Here is a 16,201-nt window from a genome sequence, read left to right as displayed (position 1 = left end):
AAGAAAAGTTTAGACTGTATGAAAAATTTGTTTTTCTCCAATGACCTTAGAATACATTTAATTTTTCAAAAACATACTGGCTTTGAAAAAGCTTCTTCCTAAATACCCCCATTAAAAATTCAAAATAAAATTCAGTCTTACACACATATGAGGCAAATCGTTGTCTTTAGAGAGGAATGACAATCTTCAAGAAAAGGGAGCAAGTAAGAAATTTACAAATACACAGTCAGCACTTTTATTAGACCTTTTCTGCACGTTGTTAGGGAAATCATTCTAAGCCTCTCTGTTTTTGCATTTTTCTCTTTTCTGAGTTTATTCCCGTTAAGAGTCTGGGACTCCGCTGTATATTAGGGCATATATATTATGCCCTAATAAAAAAGGTTCCAACTTGACAGCTATTTCCCTTGTGCAAAAAAGATTTTTTTTCCAAAGGGTGAGCCCCTTTCAGCTACATCTTTGTTTGCATTCACATAGCTTTAAAAAATGCAACTTGTATCTTCATGCCATACAGATATCTTACGAAGTCCTATTCACATCTTATGGGAAAGAAAATTTTATATGTTTTCGAGGTACACTTCTTGCTAGGAGACAGGAAGCATCTTCTGTCTAAAATAGCAAAGGTTTTTAAACCTATCATTACATCTTTCCATAAATCCAAGCATGCTGTAAACACACACAGCTCTATTAAGATCAAATGAGCTATGCTAATTCTAGGGGCTGCAGACTAGCTAGCCTGATACACTCTGATTTTACCCTCTTTCAGGCCTGCTTCTGGTGTATTTATTTATTTATTTATCTATTACATCTTATTTTAGCTTCTGTTTTGGTAAGTTAAATCACCCAACCTGCTTGGGTCTACAAATTAAGGTTAGTAACAAACGTCATTTATTTTACTTGCAAATTAAACTATACCAGGGCCCAATAATTACAAGTAGATAGCACAACTTTTCACCCAAGTGATTTCCTGGAGGTGAAACGCAGTAATATACTAACTCACAAGACACACATTTCCAGAAAAAAATAATGTACTGAAGTACACTGAAACAATTAGTTAAGTGAAAACCATGTTTAAATTACGTTACACCTTAAAAGTTTATGCTTATAGATTTTCACATCCAGAAGTCTGAACTGTATACAGATGTGAGAAATATTTGAACTCCAGCAAACCGCATCTTTTGCACAGTTCAACTGGCACTACTCTAAATATTGGTTTGTTATTGGAAAGATATTGACATAACATAAATACATTAGGTTTACCATAAGGGATTCAGAACAGCTCGACACGTGGTCCTACTGCACAAAACTGGCTCATACTGAATAGGAGGCAAATCTGGCCGCTCTTTCAGTGGTGTGAAGAGGGCAGCCACTGGGACTACCATTCTTGTGGCTTCAAGACGACTTGAAGGCCACACATTCCAGCTGAATCTAACTCCATCTCTGTCCTCATTCTGCTGGATAAATTCCAGGAAGGTTGTCATGGTCAGCTTCTCTGTTTAGCACTAAAATAAAAAGATAACCATAAGCAGAATGTGGAAATACAAGCATTGCAAATACTAAATAGTGAATGTACTTGATGGCAGTGATCTTTTGATCAGTTCTTGATATAAGCAACAAACGGGCAAGAAATGTTATAACTAAAGCAATAATTCTCGGGTAGGTCAGAGCAGAGAATATACAAAACTTTAACATGCTATAAAAAAGACATAGGGGAAAAAAAAAAACCACAGTGCTTTAGACCTTTTGCTAATCCATTTAATTATTAATTCTGCTCATTCTTGAAGAATCTTTCATTCTTGCAAACTACTCCTCTAATTTCTTTTAGAAATCAAATAGCAAAAAAAAGTATTTCTACTCAGTGTTACTACATTGTTTCCTGCTGTAGCAAATTTTGTAAGAATTTCATAACCATACTTAGCCATTTTCAATAAGCAACACATTTGTAAATATAAAGGAATAAAAACATCATACTCCACAAGGGTACATTCCTGTAGCAATGCTGGGAAATAGCTCTACAAGAAGTACATGTACCATATCCCACTACACTATTTATCAAGATGTGCCTTCAGCAATTTTTTGAACTCAAACTTAACATTTTGGGCAGCAGCCTAAGATTTTCAAGACTTTCAGCAACAGTAACTCACAAGCTGGAGCACTGGGGAACAGAGATACATCTGAAAAGTTCAACAGGAACCTGTGAGCATATGCGGAGGCCAGCAAGAAGTGACCCCCTTAAAAAACTCAGCTATGCTCACACCATCTCTGAATTTCTGCTGCTTGTTTCACGGTACATTTTAGGATACTTAAGTTGTACAGTTTCTTTTCCAGCAACTATATTTAAACCTCCACTACCAAATCATTAAGAATTTACTCTAAAAGTCTACATGAGCCACCTAACAGACAGCCTGGGAAAATACTCCTAGGTCTCAATTTAGACTGCACTAAGTTAACGAACAGCTTTAGACAGGCAGGCATCCTCCTGCATGGGGATGTAAATCAGGAATCACAAGCACACTGACCTGCTTAGCCCAGCAATTACACGAGCTGTGGCAGACTCCTGTAAAACTCTCCACTTCTAAAGACCTAGCTCTCTTTGCAAAAACAATATAATGGCATTAGACCATTGGACCTTTAGTTTCCACAATAATTAAAAAAAAAAAATCAAGTAAAACTTCAATCTAAAAACTTAAGAGCTTCAATCTAATGATGACTTGTAACCAAACAGATTATTGCCATCCATAAAACAAAGAGAAACCCTACATTCCACAGTTAAAACAACAGGGAATTAATCAGCTGTTAGCATGTCATGAAAGATACAAAGAGCAATCAAAAAGCTACAAAACGCAACAAACAGGCAAACTTAACTACAAAGTATCTCCTCTCTTGTAGTTTTCCACTAGTCTCCATGCTGTAACAGAAATATTATGATAATATTGTCTGTCAACACTTCCATGAGCAGGTCACCTCACTGATGCTAGCAGAAGATCCTATGTCACAGTACTACAACACTGGAAGCCAGAGCATTTGTGCACAGGAGCTTTTCCACCACCACTGTTACTCACAGAGCTGCAAGGCCATCAGGCAAGGAACAAAACTGAACAAAAACAAGGAGAGAGTAATACCCAGAAGCCAGAATTAGAACAGAGGGATCAGAGAATGAAAATAACTCCACTAAGGTAGAAAAGACAGTCTGGTATCTGAAACAGATGCAGAATGTAATAGGTTTCCTAATACATCAAAATCCATCACTGTTCTATGCAACAGGTGAAAGAACATTATCCCTGAAAAATGGGATAGTGGTACAACACTACGTATGAGGAAACAGCTTTAGCTATAAGCACAAGCCAAATAACTGAATCATCTCTCCTTTTAAAATTATCTCCTAAAACCACTGAGAAAATTGCAACTTAAGAGACCACTTCAGCAGTTTCATATGAATCTGCTACAAAGTCCACCAGCTCCAACATGAATTCCCAATTCCTGTGCTAGACTTTGAAGTCTTTTCTCCGCATGTTAATCCAGCTTCATCTGAAATGGCTTTACATGAATGTTATTTTTACTAATCAGTCACTGCACCACAGAGGGCAACGTACAAACACCACTGTGCAGTGACTAATGAAGTACACGTACATATACAGAAAAGAGTTATTGGATTTAATGAGTTAAATACTGTTACTTTCTAACAGGCACTACCTATTCAGAAGGCAGAACCTCCTAATAATCAAGTCTTCCTCCACCTTTTCTTCCATCCTTTTCTTCCTTTCCAAAAGCCATGAAAACTTACATATTTGATCTTACATTTTCTGGGATAGCTACGAGGATGCGTGATATGAGACCAGAAGACCAAACCCTCCTGATCTACCTAACAAAGGCTGCATCCGCCTGACAATCACAAAACACATACTGCCCACCTCGGAAAACCACAGAGAACTGATTTTCAAAGCAGCTGAACAGCAAAAGCTCTGTGTTGGGGTGTCACTGCTCCAGCTGGGCTGCAGGATAAGACACCCAGCAGAGACCAGCAGTCCTTCCTGGCTTGTTTCTTCCCACTGCTGAGGCTGTTCACCTCCCACTCCTGCACCACAGCAAGTTCACCCTGTATCACACTTGAAGAAGCCACACCTGAATTGCATAAAAAGTCACAAGCTGAGTATAAAGGTTTCATTCTCAGGTAAGTAATAGTATTGATGCAATTACTCTGACTGGATGCAAGAGTGCAGTTAGGACTTTCTAACCACTATACAGATCAAACATGCTTGACACACCACTCAGCAAGGATAAAACTACCTTATAGACGGATGAACAGTTTTGAAATACCTTACTTTGAAATCACATTATTTTAAATAGCTGTTCTAGAAGTACAAACACTAATGATGCAGTTTCTTCAAAACAGGTTATTCTAAATGCTCCTGCTTCAAGCTCAGCACCTTTACCCACCACTTATAAACATGTCCCAATACCAAAATAATATCCACTAATCCTTAGAAGCACATACAAAACCAAAATATTTCTCTCTACAGCCATTAGCACTTCAGATACAAATCTATTCCAGTTCCAAGAGGTCTGTATGAGGAGAATGATTTAATACGTATCGAAAGCAACCACAAGCGGTCAAAGTGACAACATAAGTATCTAGTTGTCACATATTTACTCACACAGGGTCATCAGCCAAACCTACCTTCCCAGTTCTGTCCGACTTTTTATAAGCAATCTGAGCACATAACAACACACCTGAAAAATAATAAAATAATAAAGAGATCCGAATGCACCAGGGCCAGCCTGAGCACGACGTCTGTGTATCTTCAGCCGTCTCTCAGGGCACCACGGTCAGTCCCCGGGCAGCGTCTTCCCCCACCTTCCACCTCAGCGGGTGCCGGGACCCTTCCCCAGAGGACGCCGGGGGGCTCCCGGCCCAGCAGCCGGCCGGGGGTGCCCCCCAGCCCCACAGAGGCGCCCCCGCTCCCACCGCCCGGCTCCAGCCCCAGCCCCGCCGTGCCCGCTCACCCCGCGTCCCGGCCGCCTCCCTCACGCAGCCGCGGCAGCGCTGCCGACGCAGCCAACATGGCTGACGGGAGGGTCCCCGCCACGTCAAGGGGCAGAGAGCGGCGGGCCGGGCCGTGACGGGGGCGGGCTGAGCCCCGCCGCTCCCCAGCCCCGGGCTGTGCCCGGCCGGGCCGGGCAGGCTCTGCCCGCAGCGGGCCAGCAGCCCGGGGAGGGTGGTAGTCAGCCCGCACCGGCTGTGCTGCGCCTTACCGGCCTCAGGGGCTGCTTGTTTTCCAAGTATTCGGCTTGCAGCTTTCTTTTAAAGATCTTCCTCTGAAGTGCGTGTGGGAAATGCTGTATCCATGCACCCATCCGCCAGAGGGAGTTTCGCCTTCTCTCCCTTTCACGCGTGGCACCGGCTGGCTGAGGCACCTCCTGTCCGCACCTCCACCTGCGTGTGGATCTACCTCTCCGTTACCTCGCCCTGCTCGTCTTCTTTTTTTTGCTAGGGTCTGGCATAAATCCTCAGGACTGAGCCAGCCGAGCTGCTGAGAGTCCCTGAATTCACTCTGCGTGACACCCATTGTCCATGTGTTTGTGTCAACTTCTTAATCTGGAAGGGTTTTTTTATCAGATTCCCTGAGGAAAAAAAAAAAAAATATTAATTAAAAATATACGTATTTCTGGTGTTTTTCATCCTGAGATAATATTTCTATCTGACATTTTGAAATATTTAGAAAGAGAACGTATTTATTTAATATCTTCACAGAAAGCTTCATGTAGCCTTAACTTGGCTCTGTCTTTTTTTTTCTTTTTTCCCCACAAAACCCAAGTTACAGTGATATCTAGGTCTCAGGGCTTTTTAAACAAGCCAGCCACAAAAGGCTGAAACAGCAGCTTCTGTCTTTCCTGAGAAATCCTAGTGCCAGTGATACAGACAAGGGGGAGGACTGAGAAACATCCTCCTGTATATACCATGTCCTCCCTCACTGTGACTCTGAAAATGCTATGGCCATCAACCAAATAACAACTAAAACATCTTTATCCTAACTTATTACGTCAAACATTTTTATGTAGAATTTCTATGCCATTCCCATCTCTGATATTGTTCGCCCATCCTCTTTAGCCTAGAAACATGAGCAGATAAAAAAAAAAAAAAAAAAAAAAAAAAAAAAAAAAAAGCAAAACTTTTCTTAAAGAAAACTTTAAGAAAACTTAAAACTTAAATTTCCATGTCCTTGAATCTCACTCCCAGCTGTGGGAGTATTAAACTGATAAACTGAAGACCGCCAAGGACATGTAACCTCCTCAGTTTGGAAAAACAGTAACAACAGGATGACTTTCAAACAGATGCACTGAAAGTAATTCAGTGTTTTAATTTCAAGAGTAATCAAGTACTGTGTTGAACGTTTTCAGAAAAATGCAATGAAAAGACACAATTCCCAAAGTCAGAACTTTAGGAGGTCTAAGAACAACAAGAAAAAAAGAGACAGCTGAAACATTTGAAAATGCTTAAAAGGAAAGAAGGAAGAACTGGAAAATTTAGAGTACATATAAAAGGTATACAGTATTTTTAATCAGTCATTAGTGCAATTAAATTTCATTATATAGTGACTCAATCCAATGTTTTAAATTACCTTTAAGTCTTGCAGCTGCCATGATGGCACAAACCACAAAAAAGTAAAGAGGCAATAAAATAGAGCAGAAAATTGGGTCCTAATACTGTATGTACACATTCTGAGAAAATATATTATATCCCATTATTAGTTTGTACAGTAATAGTATTTTATTTTTCATAATGAAGATTTTTTAGTTTATGAGTCAGATTTTTTAGTCAGCAGTGCATATCCACTGACGGCAACTCACCTTTTCTTTGGGAAAGTATTCTTCAATAATGCCTAGGCAGCTGAGAAGAAACAGTATTCCATTCCAGTTTCTTTTTCCTCTTCTTCCAGTGAATCATATTGACTAGCCATTGCATCAACATTGTGGTAAAACTTGTAAGTAACAATTTTGTTGATCTTGGAAGACTATCTGTAATAATTTAAATTGTTATTTGGCTTAAACAGTATCAAAAGGTCCAGAAAAAAAAAAAAAAAGAAAAAAAAAAAAAAAAGAAAGAAAAAAAACTCAATACAGGAAGTATATTTAAAGTACATTTGTATCTCTGGCATCTTGTTCTGTTCATAGTTCTTGACTTCACAACAAATAAAAAGAAATAAGTTCTAAATATTACCAAAGTTTTAGAAGATAATTTTTTACAGCTTGACTCACCAAAGATTTTTTCTTGACTATTGATCAACCTTCCCAAAGAGAAATCACCGTGGCTTTAGGTTAGCAGGTTTTATTTCAAGTGATGGCTACAATGGTCACATACTCCACCAGGATGTTAGATCCGGAATTCAGCATTAAATCTCTTTGTTACACGTATGTGGTTTTGGAAACACCTTAAAACAAACAAAAGTCATCGGAGAGGAGGAGTTAAGGTTGATGATTGTTCAGAACTATGTTAATACAAAGGAGAAAAAAAAAAAAAAGTTACTGCTTCTTAAAACTTAGAACTATTTAGAGCTACTCTGATCTACTATATGGGTGGTGGGTAGCACTAAACTGATCTGGCACATTATTAAGAATTATTAAGGAAAAATAATATACAATTTGAAATTTTGCATATCAGAATTTGATAATACACAGTCAAAATTATTTAAACAGTTACAGCATTATTCTTCTGCTTTTCATCTGGTTTGCACAGAGTAAGCCACTGTTGTGCTAATGGTACCTCAACTTTCACTTGGGATATGGACACTGCCAGGCAATAGTATTTGGATAAACCCTTACAGCAACAAAATGAAAGTTTGCCTGAGTCTTCCAAAACTCAGCCTACATTTACAATTACAATTAACTGTTACAATTACAGTTAACAGTTAGACAAATAATTTCAACCATAGATTGCAAAGCATTTCAAGGAAGGGTTAATTCTTATTACTACCACTTGTCCACAGATGGACTAAGTATTAACGGGTGAGTTTGACGGAACCACTTGCCAAAAGTAAGGTATTTGAGAATGAAAGCATAGCGCCTGAAAGGGGTTGCTACAGGTTTACAAGGTAGCACAGGAAGATTTGACGGGCAGTGAGCTGGCACTGCTATTTTCTACAGTGCTTTGGGGCTGAACTCCCTCAGTGTGCTGCTGGGGCCGCGCAAGCCGGGGTCTCCTCAGCGAGCAGCCCCGAGGGGCCAGCGGCTGGGGGCGGCTCCTGACGGCCGGCCCCGGCCCCACGCCGCCGGCCCCGGGCAGGCTGAGGCCCCGCCGCCGCTCCGCCTCCCTGAGGGCGCCGAGCCGCGGCTCTCTCGCGAGAGCGGCCGCTGAGGAGGAGCCGAGCGGAGCGGAGCGCGGGCGGCCGCAGCCATGGAGTCGGCGGTGGAGGAGCTGATGCCGCGGCTGCTGCCCGTGGGCGACTGCGACCTGCCCGAGGACTTCGACCCCAGCGTGCCGCCCAGGACCCCGCAGGAGTACCTGCGGCGGGTGCAGTGAGTGGCGGCGCCTCGGGGGGCGGCGGGGCTGGGCGGCTGTGGGGGGCTGCAGCCGGCGGTGCTCGGCTGGCCGCAGGCAGGCAAGTGCCGCTGCCTGACCGCTGGCATCCCAAAATCTCCCCGTGGGATGCGCGGTCCCGCTTCGGGGCGGCTGAGGAGTAAGCACGCTTCAAGGACGCTAGTGCTGTCGCCTGTACAGCCAGTAGCTCGTTTGTTTTTGTTTTTTTTTCCACAAACTTTAAGATCTGTGCAGGAGCCATATCTCGGGGGTATTCAGTATCTAACCACCTGTTGCAATGACGGAAAAAAATGCAGCACTACAATTTGATTTTGTAGGATTGAAGCGGCTCGGTGCCCAGATGTGGTCGTGGCGCAAATAGACCCCAAAAAACTGAGGAAGAAGCAGACGGTGAACATTTCAGTAAGTCTGGGCTCTTCTACTCCTTTTGCTGTTTTTAGGAACAAGTAGAGGGAATTTGTTAATATTAGATGTGTGTATTAATTTGGGGAAATTGTTGGCATAAGTAAACCAATAGCACTGCTAGATTTTTAAAACACCCACAGAATTAAACTGAATGAAATTGAATTTCTGGGTTTGAAGTTGATTGAAGTTGAACCTGGATGACAACAGTCTTTGTAACTGATTTTAAACTGGTAATATCCATCCATACCACTTGATGCACAGCAGACACTTACAGCCCGAAGAAATCAGATATTGCATTACATTTTACAAAAACTTTATCATACAATCAGCATAAGGTTTGGAAGAAAGCCTGTATTTGAATTCTAATATATATCTAGGGTGAGGTAGTAAGGATAGTAAATACACCTAAGATTTACTGAAGGTGAAATTCTAGCACCAATTTTTCCTTTTTAGTAGAATATTTTATTGAGATTTACCATTACAAGTAGGTTTCTGTTGTCATGTTGACCTGTTTGTCTTTTTTTAATCTGCTTTCAAATAGTTTGAGTGACCAAGTGTGTCTGTCTTTAATAAAAACTGTGTCATCTGAAATTTAACTATTAAATTGCTAAATAAAAGGTTTTAATACTGGTGTATGACTATGTAACTTGCAACCATTCTCATCATTTTTCTCCTCTCTTTGTAATGGCATCTCTAAAAATTTGTAAAAAGACTTCTTTACAGTAATTCTCTTGTGCTAATCTTTAAAGAGGGTGTATCTACTCAGCTGTCAGAGTTAATTTCCTAAAACATATTTTTTCAGCATTTTGTCTTGCTCAACTTATTATATGAGCAAGTAGAACTTCTAAGATTTGTAGCATCTACCCAAGATAAGGAAACAGCACCCTTCTTTTTATTTACAGGGAAATTAAGGTAGAACAAGTGCTAAAAAGATGACCTTAAGTAATTCTTTGACAGCACACTTTGAATGCTTGGTTTTCCTTCTTTTGCATATGAAGAGGAGTCAAACAGGAGAAATTTTGTCTAGACCAACTGTCAGATCAGTCTTGCATGTTGTAAAAAATTACCTTTTTTAAGTGAGTACTTAAATCCTATTTTTATCTGCTGGTAAACTTGACTAATTCTCTTGTTCTTAAGAATTCTTTTTATAAAGCTTTCTTTACACTGTAATTATTGCCAGTGTTTCCTTAGATTACTGGATGTCAGCCTGCTCCTGAAGGATACTCTCCAACACTCAAGTGGCAGCAGCAGCAAGTAGCCAATTTCTCAGCCGTTCGTCAGGTACAAAATGGTGTGTGTGAGGGAGAGTGGGGGGATGTTTTCAACTTGCACTGTCTAGATAGAGCACGTGTGCTTTTTGGGGAACGACCTTATCTCTTATCTAACACAAATCGTAACATTTCTATACTAAAGTTGTTAGGCAACTGTATTAACTTCTGAAAAAAAAAATATGAGTATCTACTATGAGACTTTTAAATTTCTGATGAAACTTCTTCCTGAGTGTCATGTTTAAAGATTTAAAAAAAAAAATCTTCAAACACAGCATAAATGTTTGTGTTTAGACTGAATGATACAGAGTAGTTGAGGGAGGAAAGAAATCACTGATGTTTTGCAGTTACATTAAAACCTAAGCACTATCAGGAATGTTCTGTAAAACTCAACATCAACTGAATAACAAGTGGATTCTAATGCACTGTGAGATTTGTGTATGTAGAACACACAGTTCGTTTGGGATCCTGTTGGAATTTGGGGGACCTGTTATGGGGAGAAATACCGAGTTGGTAAAATGTTATTTGTAAGGTTGCAGTATTAGCGCAGACTTAATCTTTCCTGTTGCGTTTGTACCTTGCTTTATCCACAGTTCAAACAGGGTGAAATGCAAAAGATAATAACAACATGTAAAGTACATCTCCAGTACTGCTGAAGGAATGTTTATAATGCATTGATACTGAATTGCACTGAAGCTGCTATGGCATTGAGCTTTGTATGAGCTCATTTACCGTTTTTTTCAGGGAGGTAAATCAGTGAAGGTGGAGATGTGTGCTACTGCATCTATATTGCAAACACTAACTGAACTAACTCCTATTTCTACAAGGTGTTACATTGCATACTGTGTATTAGGCACAATCTTAGAGTTTAGCAGAGCTAAAGAAATGGACATTTAAGGACATTCACACTACAGATATTTCTTTTATACACAAGTTGTCCTCTCACCTGTACCAAAATTAAGATGAAATATGAGACTATCCTAGAAAATACTTAAGAGAAAAGGGCATCAAAAGTCACTTGTCACATAATGCATCAGGTGTTGTTACAGCATTTTTAGAGGTCATTTTTACTGCTAGAGTAAAAGTTGGGTTGGGTAAAAATATTTCCAGTATTAAAAGTTCGCTCTGCAATACAGAAAACCATCAGGCAGGCCAATTTCAACATCCGAATTTGTTTTATATGGCATCCCTGTCAGTGGAAATATACAAGGAATATAGTTCGCAGTTCAGTAGGCATCAGATACAGAGCACTGTTCGAAACAGGCTATTAGCTTTGTTTGCTCTTTGACTATCCATTTTTTTTTCTTTTGGTAATAACAAGCATAAGAAAAATCTGTTAGACTAGTAGAGCTTACTACTTCAATTTAAAGCTTTATGCAGTAGTCTTAAAAAAATCCTTCAGCTTTAACATTACTTCAAAAAAGCCTGTACAAGTAACAATTACATTTATATTAAGAAGATTGAGGAATATTTAGCCAGTACTGCCTTTAATGATGTATAGAACACCATAAAAATACTTCTTTATGAAGATTAAGAACAATGAAGAGCAATTATGGCTAGGAGATAGTAACTGTAAAGTTAAACTGTGATTTGGCTTTGTTTTAATTACTCAGAGTCTGAACAAGCACCGAAGTCACTGGCGGTCACAACATTTGGACAGCAATGTTAATATGGTGAGTAGAATTCCTAACAGTTCTGTGTTTTTTCTAGTCATTAAATTTAATTGTGTTTGGTTAATCTTGCTGTACTGTTTAATGCAACAGCTTGTGAGTATTACCATGTTAGTTCTTCGGTGTCTTCAAGTCAACAATATTTCACAGTTTTAATTTATTTTTATTTACTTCAGCCAAAATTAGAAGATGAAGAAGGATGGAAGAAGTTTTGCCTGGGTGAAAGAGTCTACTCAGAAGTAGAGTCACTATCTGATAATGAAAATCTAGGAATTGATTACATGAAGGTGAGTATAGGAGTTCCATCTAATTTTCAGCTGCTACTTTCACAAATAACTACCAGGAACAATGCTACTGCTTGTTACCAACTTGTGCTAAGTAAAAGGCAGACCATCCTGCGAGCCCAGTTAAGACCCATTTTTCTTCCCTTTTAAGTGGCAGCAGAGTGAAGCAGAGAAAAAGTCTATCCCTTCAGTCAAGATGTAGGAAGAGTTCCCTCATCTGTTCCCAGCTAAAACACACTTTCTTGCTAACTGACATGAATGGAAAGCTTTTTCCACAGTCTGCTTTAGTGTTTTATGAGTGTGGTTCCTGTCCTCAGACATGCTACTCTATAAACAAAAAAAAAAAAAAAAAAAAAAAAAAAAAAAAGCTTTAGAAATAACAGCAAAAGCAGTGTTTTGATATCAAATTTGATTGGACCTTATCTTAAACTTGCAACTTGCTTGAATATTTTTTTCATAAATATCAAAGCTCAGAATAGAATTCAAAATCTTTACAAATGTCTGAATGTCACATTAAATTGTTATTTTTGTTTTAATTTAGAACTAAAACACAGAAATGTTCTTATAAATGGTTTCCAACCTGACTATTTTTCAGGTGGGCTTTCCTCCTTTGCTAAGTATTGTAAGCAGAATGAATCAGGTAAGGCTCCCTCTTAGAATAGCGTAGTGGCCTAAATTATTACTTCCTATGTTCCATCTGTTGCATAAATCTTACCTATTTTTTCCGGTGTTAGAGGAAGTAATTGTTTATTATAACTGCTATTCAATGTACACTTGCAATGAAAACACTTGATCTCACCTTTAACCACAAACAATTTTACTAGTGAACATGTATCATGAATGGTTGTAAGTCTATTTTCTTGCTGTAATTGCTCTATAGAGCATTTTAGTGTTTGAACTGCTGCTGAATGCCCCTTTAGGGGCTTACAGTATTTTAAGATTTCTCCTTTAGTGTTTTAAGTGCAGTTCTTCATGCTGATTGTCAACTCTAACATACATTGCAAGACTAGAAGAAACACATTTACTGTGTTGCTCACTAGTCACCCTTACAGAGAAACAGTCAGTCTGTCTTTTTTTTTCTAATTTGTAGTTATTTATCCATAACTTTTTATTAATACGGAAAATTGCTTTATATAAAGGTCTTTATTTTTCAAAAAGCTTTTTTCAGGAACTGCTGCTATAACACTTGCTTCACCCTTATGTCTAATTTCAACCTGAACTAAATACCATATAGAATTACATTTAAGTGGAAATGTGTTATGTCCATATTTAAAGACAAAAATCATGGTTGTTTTTATATAGTATAATCCATTAGGTAGAAGGATAGCAAAACAAAACTTTGCAGGTATTAGATTGTCTCTTTCTGTTCCTCTTTTGAAGGCAACAGTAACCAGCGTCTTAGAATACCTGATAATCTGGTTTGGAGAGAAAAAATTTACTCCTGAACTGGTAACTATTTAATTTATTCTAACTACTTGCATGTGATTGCTTTAAACAAGGGATAAATTGTGCATTGTTTTCCTTGAAGTTGTTTTATTTTCTAAAGAGATCTCTAGATGAATGTACTGTATTCAGTTGCTTTCAAAACTCACTTGATACTAGATTGAACATTCACACAACTTTTTGGAAGGCTAATTCAAAACACAACAGATTCGGATGTTTTAGGTATTGCTAAAACCACTCCTTTTCATCTGTTTTCCACACTAGCCTAATCTTCAAGGTCAGAGGAGTATTAGTGCTGTGGAGAGAAGAGGGCCAGAGTCTAGCAGCTTTGGGTCTGACCAATTTAAGTTGTCAGTGTGCTGCACGCTGTATTTGCCAACACCTCCATTTTACAGTTGGGAGATGCATGGTAGTCTGCAGGAAGAGATGCATTTAGTCTTCCCATGTGCAGCACAGACCAGAAAGCTTATCTGTGTTAGCGTGGAAACAGATCCAATCTAAAATCTAATTTAAAAAAAAAAAAAAAAAGAAAAGAATGCTGGGGTATAGTACCATGTAGTTGGCCAAAACTAGATTAACTAGCTGTGTAACGTCATCTTACCCACAAAAGACCTTGGTAGGTGCATCTCATTCAGTACCACAAAGTAAATGAGTAATAAAAAATTACTTTGATAATACTAAACACTGTTTCACTAATTTGAGTTACTTAAAAACTTTTCATGTCCTGTCTTTAGTGACCAATATGCTGCAGAGGATGCACACATTGATTCTTAGTTTATTCTCATAATGAGAGCCACTAGACACTAGAATTAGTTTAAGAAGTTAGACTGGCAGAATTTAGATTTGCAGGGATGTGGTAAAATTCAGTCAAGTAAAAAGCAAAGAATACATTTTCACAGTGGTATAAATCTTAAGTCTGACCCAACAGCATTAATACCGTAAAGATCTAACTTTATATGTTCACTCTTCAGGAATATTTTTCTATAGTTTGTGAAGTTAAAATTTAATAGCTATGCAATAATCTTTAGATATTACTAAATGCTTCCTTTAGATTAATAGTGGAAGCTGTATTAATTTATATCTTACTCCAGAAAAATAGAAGGAAATCCAGGACTACTGTTCACAAGAAGCTTATCTACAGACACAAGACACTACTCTGCAGTCTCTAATTTGGCTTTCAAACTCTTCAGTTCTGGCAACATTTAAAGGAATCTTCAGACTCAGATTTTTGAGATCTACAGTCCAGACCTGCTATGTATAACAAGTTTCCTTTTGTAGAACTTAAGAAAATACCTGTAATTAAAAATTTCGTATTTAAATTTACACAGGGTAGGTGGTTTTATGCGTTGTTGGCATGCCTTGAAAAGCCTTTGCTACCTGAAGCTCACTCCCTTATTCGACAGCTGGCAAGACGGTGCTCAGAAGTCAGAGTACTAGAGGTAAGATTTAATGTTGTGCAGAGGACTGTTTCAACTTAGCAAACTGTTAAGAAAATGATTTTTCAAGTCTTGGTAAGTAATTTCTCACATCTGAAACCTGCTTGAGAATGAAGGGATGACTACAAGCACATAACACAGCGGATAACTGTTTTTCTATTGGACATGGTTATCAGCAGAACTGTTTTGGTATTTGTTTCTCTTTCAGGAGAACAAGAACGAAGAGCAAGTATCTGCTCTGAACTTGATAATCTGCTTAGTTAGCAGGTAATGCAAGTTACAGATCTAAAATGTATGTCCATAATGAATGTGTGATTACCCTTGGCCTAACCTAGATTCCTTTAAAGTGGAAGTCGATCAAAGTTCTCTGGGTGTACGTAGCAAATATACTTAGCTAAAAGGACTTAGGCTAAACCTGAGGGTAAAATGAAGCTAAGTAAAATGGTCAGTTTCCTTGGATGAGCTCCCTGAACCATGAAGCTATGAATATGACAGGAAAATAAGACCTAGAAAGCAAGCAGTCTAACAACTCAAAGCAAAGTAAGGAGTAAGTTGCATTAGAGGTTCTCACCATATTCCATTTCTCTCCACTAGGTATTTTGATCAACGTGATTTAGCTGATGAACCTTCCTAGACTGTTTTTGGAATACCAACTATTTTGTGTTGCTGTGGTATAAAGAGCATTACCAGACATTGTGCAGATCAGACCTGAAGTACAATACATACCCTTCAGAACACCCTCAATGTAACAACATATTTGGCACAGCTAAGAATAACTTAAGCTGATCTTTAGCATGAGATTGTTTGTATCTCCAGTATCATCATCATAAAATGGTCAGTGAAGTGTTTGTCGTCATCTCTCAAGCTACTGTCTCAGTAAACTGCATTCTCCATTAGAATTTTCTACCATCTGAGTGTTCCTGTGGACACTGCCTTAGATAAAGACTTCTAAGTTTAAAAAAAAAAAGATGTTACATTACAGATTAATGTTCTTTATCTAACACACTCCCCTCAAGGGCTTTTTTAATAAAACTGAAGCATATTTTAAGTGTTCTTAAATATTGTGGCTGTTCTCATTCTTCATAGTATTTAAAAACTGCCTTAGTATAAAAACCTACACAACTGGGACTAAATGTGATTTTTCAGGCATCAATTCCTGAGC

At 38.6% G+C, this 16,201-nt stretch overlaps 2 protein-coding genes across 5 annotated transcripts in view; one reads left to right on the top strand and one right to left on the bottom strand.

Moving 5' to 3' along the window:
• Positions 1-7,391, bottom strand: part of SEC23A (SEC23 homolog A, COPII coat complex component) — a 29,041-nt gene extending 21,650 nt beyond the window's left edge. Inside the window, exons 1-5 of one of the 4 annotated variants that reach the window (XM_068683251.1) lie at positions 7,255-7,391; positions 6,847-7,014; positions 5,251-5,619; positions 4,676-4,728; positions 1,258-1,499 (exon numbers count right to left, since the gene is read on the bottom strand). In XM_068683251.1, coding sequence (XP_068539352.1) covers positions 1,258-1,478 — 221 coding nt within the window. In that variant the 5' untranslated portion in view covers positions 1,479-1,499; positions 4,676-4,728; positions 5,251-5,619; positions 6,847-7,014; positions 7,255-7,391. Of the gene's footprint in view, positions 1-1,257; positions 1,500-4,675; positions 4,729-5,001; positions 5,159-5,250; positions 5,620-6,846; positions 7,015-7,254 lie in introns of those variants that run through there. The other 3 variants (XM_068683252.1, XM_068683250.1, XM_068683249.1) reach the window with 3 other exon arrangements.
• Positions 7,392-8,320: 929 nt separating this feature from the next.
• On the top strand, positions 8,321-16,098 carry GEMIN2 (gem nuclear organelle associated protein 2). The gene is made up of 10 exons (XM_068683272.1): positions 8,321-8,511; positions 8,851-8,935; positions 10,130-10,219; positions 11,820-11,879; positions 12,053-12,163; positions 12,756-12,800; positions 13,541-13,609; positions 14,932-15,042; positions 15,248-15,306; positions 15,634-16,098. Exons 1-10 carry the CDS (start codon positions 8,390-8,392, stop codon positions 15,671-15,673), a joined length of 792 nt encoding a protein of 263 aa, XP_068539373.1. The 5' UTR covers positions 8,321-8,389; the 3' UTR covers positions 15,674-16,098.
• The last annotated feature ends 103 nt before the right edge of the window (positions 16,099-16,201 follow it).

This window comes from Anas acuta, chromosome 5 (genome assembly GCF_963932015.1).
Source record: "Anas acuta chromosome 5, bAnaAcu1.1, whole genome shotgun sequence".
NCBI classification, from domain to species: Eukaryota; Metazoa; Chordata; class Aves; order Anseriformes; family Anatidae; genus Anas; species Anas acuta.
The sequence above is the reverse complement of the archived record's forward strand: the minus strand, read 5'-3'. Positions and strand labels throughout refer to the sequence as shown.

Coding starts and splice junctions, on each gene's coding strand:
- GEMIN2 (XM_068683272.1), top strand. CDS start 8,390: ATGGAGTCGGCGGTGGAGGAGCTGATGCCGCGGCTGCTGCCCGTGGGC. Junction 8,936..10,129: donor AGCAGACGGTGAACATTTCA/GTAAGTCTGGGC, acceptor GTGTTTCCTTAG/ATTACTGGATGTCAGCCTGC. Junction 12,801..13,540: donor TTGTAAGCAGAATGAATCAG/GTAAGGCTCCCT, acceptor CCTCTTTTGAAG/GCAACAGTAACCAGCGTCTT.